This window comes from Leuciscus leuciscus (assembly GCF_965113295.1).
Source record: "Leuciscus leuciscus genome assembly, chromosome: 14".
In the NCBI taxonomy this organism is placed as follows: Eukaryota; Metazoa; Chordata; class Actinopteri; order Cypriniformes; family Leuciscidae; genus Leuciscus; species Leuciscus leuciscus.
This window is the reverse complement of record NC_138738.1, coordinates 41,762,323-41,768,060: the sequence shown is the minus strand read 5'-3', so window position 1 is coordinate 41,768,060 and position 5,738 is coordinate 41,762,323. Positions and strand designations below refer to the sequence as shown.

Below are 5,738 nucleotides of genomic sequence, written 5' to 3'. Positions count from 1 at the left end.
CTTTTATTGAGTAACAACAACTCAAAGCACTTTCTGTGTCGTGTAGTTATAACTTCAGAATGATTTGTATGTAGCTTATGTTCTGTAGAACACAGAAATGAATACATCACATTGTGTTGTGACTCATCAAGTGACTCATCAAGTTGAACTAAACAATAACAAATAAATGAAAGGCTTATTTCCTTTAGGAAGTAGATCAGAACCAACATACTGTAGAAATTGGACAATTTTCTTCTAGAAAGACAAGGTGTTCAGGTGGAAGAAGACTGCAGGTTGCAGTCGAAACATGTCAAGGTAAAGAAAATGTTTTTTCTCCACCTGAACACCTTGTCTTTCTAGAAGAAAATTGTCCAATTTAATCATTAAGAAGACAAAATTAAAATTTTTGAACAACTTACTGTAGCTTCAGCTTATATACTGTACTGTAGAACACAGTGACAAAATGCAACACACTACCTTGTGAGTAATCAAGTGGGATGATTTGGTGATTCGGTGGGATGACGGGCTTCAGGCGGTCGTCTTTAACCCACCCTGCCTCCTCTGGATGAAAGCGGGAAATGTGGGCCCTCAAGTTGCTCGTATTGCCGCAGTACTTCAGTTTAGTGTGGCAATGTCGACAGACGGCATGCGTTCTATCAACATGTTTAGAGCTCCTGCCATGAAAACCAAAATGAATCCACACTAGGGCTGCACGATATTGGGAAAAAATGCCATTTTGATATTTAATTTTTCTGCGATATATATTGCGATATGAAATCTAATCTAATTTTTTCTTACAAACAAAAATGGGGTGAGCACACTTACATTCTCATTTTAAATGATTTAAACATCAGAGTATTATTTAAATTAGAGTAAATTATTTGTTTGTAACTTTAAGATATGGTTTGAATTGTTAACATATTAAATAACATGAACTTACCATGAGCAATACTTTTGTTACTATATTTATTCATCTTTGTTTATCTTAGTTTATAAAAACACAGCTCATTGTTTGGTAACTATGTTAACAAATACTGTACAACTTTTGATTTCAACAATGAAGGCTATAGCCTAAATGTTGAAATTAACAATGTTGTAGAAGTGCAGTTTAGTAATAGTAAATGTTAACTAATGTAGTTAAATAGTTTAATAAATAGAACATTATTGTAAAGTGTTACAGATTTTTTTTTATACACCAATTCAGACGTCTCGTGAGTTCAGTGTTGGACAGGTCAGTTGTTTAAACCATTCATTAAATTGAATCGGTTCAAAGGAATTATTAGTTCGCGAATCGGACGTGTACGGCACGCGTTGTGTAATTATCTCGGCAGTTTAGGATATCGCACAAGATTTGACAACACAGAAAACATTTCATCACAGGATAGTTTTTTTTGTTTGTTTTTTTTTTGTTTTTTTGTTCGACACCATCGTGTCAATTGATTTTGATTAATATGCGCGAGGGAGAGAGAGCAAGACAGCGTTCGTGTTGTTTGAAGACGGTGAAGTGGGGTGGTGGTGGCGCAATGGATAAGACACATGCCTTTGGTGTGAGAGACCCGGGTTCGAATCCACTGTGAGACACCAATGTGTCCCTGAGCAAGACACTTAACCCCTAGTTGCTCCAGAGGCGTGCGACCTCTGACATATATAGCAATTTGTAAGTCGCTTTGGATAAAAGCGTCAGCTAAATGAATAAATGTAAATGTGAAGGTGAGCGCGGCCGGGGCTCTCTCTCTCTCTCTCTCTCTCTCTCTCTGCTCATTCTTATATGCGCCCTGTTAAACTGACAGGACTTAAAAACACATGCAAATGATAAACTTTCACTCTATGATGGTTAAGCTGTGCAATTAATCCGCGAATCACATTCGTCAAGGGCCGGGGAGCAGCTGGCCCGTACGGTTAATGAATAACGGATCAACTACGACAGCCTATATCGCACATCGCACATGGATGTACATTATCAGTTTATTATACGGATTTGCCACATGAGTAAATAATTAGACGCAAAATATCGATCAGAGTCTAAATATTTATTAGGTCTTTAAACGCAAAGCTTCCGCGGAGAGAGCAGTTTCAGCGGCGAGATCAAACTAGACGGACATAAGAGATACTGTATACAGTCATAACACTTATTACTCAGCATCTCAACACATAAACAATTATGGAGATAAGAGATATATTGATTTCAGATTAAACTGTTTTAAAATCGCACCTGTTTGTGTCTTATAATCCAACAGTGAACTAAACAATAGACACAAAATGGCCGCCGCTGCGTTTGTGTGAAACAAGAGAGAGCGAGTTCATGATACTGGATGGCATAATTACATAACTGTACACAAAATATTGATTTTGAGAATATTCAGTTTTAATAATTTAATAGCTCACCAAATGCAAAAAGAAAAGCCGTTCCTAGCGAGTGTGTAGCGCTGATGACTTCAGTGACCCGATGAGCCTGTGCTTCTGTTCTCAGCGGCTGTTATCTGGGAATAATATGTGGTGTGATTGACCAATCAGAATCAAGTATTCCACAGAGCCGTGTAATAAGATAATAATAATGTCTGCTGTATTTTAATTGCTGTGTGTGTGTGTGTGTGTGTGTGTGTGTGTGTGTGTGTGTGTGTGTGTGTGTGTGTGTGTGTGTGTGCGCGTGTGTGTGTGTGTGTGTGTGTGTGTGTGTGTGCGCGTGTGTGTGTGTGTGTTTATCCTTTAGTTTCTCCTGGAGCTCTTCCCGCATGGACAGGAACATGATCACGGTGATGTCCGGCCAGGTGGTGGATTTCTACGATAACGATTTCCGAGAACTTTACGCTGTGTCGGACAAACTGGACCTCTTTAAGGAGTTTCACCTCAATAAGCCTCAAACAAACACCTTATCCCGAGCCTCCGTTCCCAAACGACCTGTAGCGGCCACTTCCCGATTCCAGGTGAACCTCGGAGACGTTAAAGTCCCGGCACACAAATACCACAACCCCAAGTACCAGTTAGCGCTGGGACAGATCCCGACACCCACGGCGGCGATTCAGGATTTCTTAAAAACCATGGATCCGCCCAATCCCGAGAATCCCACAGAAGAGCTGGAGAACATCACATCCATTCCCTCTGAGACCGGGAAGGAGGAGTCCAAGAAACCCAAAACATTAAAGTCGAAGAGGTCGTGGTTGAAGAGACAGAAGAAGGAGGCGAGTGAAGCTGTAATTGAGGAAAACACACCGGACGACGCGTCCAAACACACACTCCCTGCGGATCAGACCTCGGAGGACACCGGGAAAAAGAAGAAGAGAGGATTCTGGGACATTTTTAAAAAAGCTAAATGAGGATTATCCTTTAAATGAGCCGCTGTTTTTAGCTGTGCATCTGTGCCGTCGTGTTTACAGACTGACCTCACTTTAGACTTTCTGTGTGTGTGTGTGTGTGTGTGTGTGTGTGTGTGTGTGTGTGTGTGTGTGTTTGATATGATCAGTGTGTAGGGTTTTATTCCCTCATGTCACGATTCGATACATATCACGACACTGAACTCGCAATACGATATTATTGCGATACTTCAAGACATACTGTTTACAAAAAATGTACTGTTGATTAAAATGTTAAATTTGGTTTTACATTGTGTGTGTAAATGAATAGTCTTGGACTTGGTGCTGAAACCTAAAGCACAGGACAATAGAGACACCAGAATAACAATATTCATGATTCTGAAGCTGAAAACAGAATTATATTAGAAGAATATGCTTGAACTCTGACTAGATATATTTAAAATAATGTAGGCCACTTTTTACTGGTAACATCAGACATTTGGCATTATCAGGACCCACAAATATCCCCCCATTGCATTATTATACATTATATTCAACATTTAATGTAGTACTGACACTAAAACTTTTTTTATTTTGGGTGAACTATATCCACGACACATATTGATGCATTTTTGCATTGTGATATATTGTGACACTCCTATCAGTGTGAGAACGCAAACGCTCCTCAGTGATGATGAGCAGCGCTTGATAAAGAAGCTGAATACTGTCACATTACAGTTTTTCTCGATTGCTTAAACACTTTTCTTGAAACTATGCCTCGAATTCTCAAAACTGTAAACACAAATCCACCCAATCCACCCAAACGTCTCACCCAATTCTCCAAACATCCTATATTCAGGTCAAAATGAAGCTCTACACTCAAAACCATTCACTCTTGCTGAAAAACCTAACTTTCCCCTCAGACAGGACACACAAGCCCTCAAAATCACACACACTACAACATAGTCTAACACACAGGTACAATAAATTCAAAACAACATTTCCAGAACTGGTAAGTTATGTTGCTTGTGGTTCCCCCCCTCACAAACCTGTTCACATGATGAACACAAAAGACACAACCAATGGATACATTGGCACATTTGTATTCATTCATGTACTACACAGTACAACACACACACACACACACACACACACACACACACACACACACACACAAAAAACATTATTTTTCCCCTGTTTTCCTCTTCTTCTTTTTTTCACACTCTACTCCAATTTTTTTTAATATATTTACTTAAGATGTGTGTGACCATCATATGACAGTAAAAAAGCACACACAAACCTTATTCTAATATGAAAGTGTATTGGAATGGGGAAGAGTGTTGGTAGTAGAGCCCGACCGATAAAGGATTTTTAAGGCCGATACCGATACAAATATTTGGTGATTTAAAAATCCGATATTCCGATATATATATATATATTATATATATATTTTAAATCCAGAAACGTGTGAAGAACTGATAAGATTGTAAATGTGTACCTTGAAATGCAATGTAAGTTGCTTTTGATAAAAGCGTCTGCCAAATGTCAATGTTATAAGCTTCCTTATAATTACAATGTCAACTTGCTTATCCCTTTACCTGCACTCTTTTAATTCTACCCATCTATTCCATCAAGCTACAACAAACCATTTTCAATCATCATTTGCTGCCTGCCTTCTAAAATCTACTACTTAGTGATGCACTAAATACATTATGTGACTCGTTAATGCTGCGGTTAAACGAAGTCAGCAACACACACGTGTAAAAGAAAAGCTCACTTTGTATGCACAGGCTATGTTTGATACTTTTTCTCTATGTCTAAATGTTCACTCCTCGCGTGCCTAACTTACATTTTACAATGCAGAGACTGAAACTACAGATATGCTAGTTATAAATACAGTAATCATCACTTTATTTAGGCAGAATAAGTTCGTTGTGATTTCCGAGCTCATTAGCCGCGTTTCCACTGTCGGGCCAGTGCGAGCCAGGGCTTTAAACGGGCCGAGCCGGGCTGATAGCCTCAGGCCTGCGTTTCCACTGTCGGGCCAGTGCGAGCCAGGGCTTTAAACGGGCCGAGCCGGGCTGATAGCCTCAGGCCTGCGTTTCCACTGTCGGGCCAGTGCGAGCCAGGGCTTTAAACGGGCCGTGCCGGGCTGATAGCACCGGGCCTGCGTTTCCACTGTCGGGCCTGCAGCTCCACAGCGCTTCACTAAAACACGCCCGTAACACGCCTCTCTGGAACAACGTCACACTAATCCATCATTTCACCAACAAATGGAAGTTTTATCAGAAAACTAATCAGAAATCACTGGAAACAGCGTTGAAAACAAACATGATAAAAGCGGCCGTTTGCTGCCATTTTTGTTGTTTACTTGAATATTTAAAACCCAAGCATCGATGTTTTACCACAGGTTTACAATAAAAAGTGATACATTGATCATAATGAATTCATTTATGTCAAAATTGCACA

At 39.8% G+C, this 5,738-nt stretch overlaps 1 protein-coding gene across 1 annotated transcript in view; it reads left to right on the top strand.

Annotated features, from left to right (window-relative positions):
* fam83fb (family with sequence similarity 83 member Fb) overlaps positions 1-3,578 on the top strand; it is a 12,948-nt gene extending 9,370 nt beyond the window's left edge. The window contains exon 4 of the mRNA XM_082136282.1: positions 2,690-3,578. Within this exon, the coding sequence (XP_081992408.1) occupies positions 2,690-3,293 (604 nt within the window). The 3' untranslated portion in view covers positions 3,294-3,578. The remainder of the gene's footprint in view (positions 1-2,689) is intronic.
* The last annotated feature ends 2,160 nt before the right edge of the window (positions 3,579-5,738 follow it).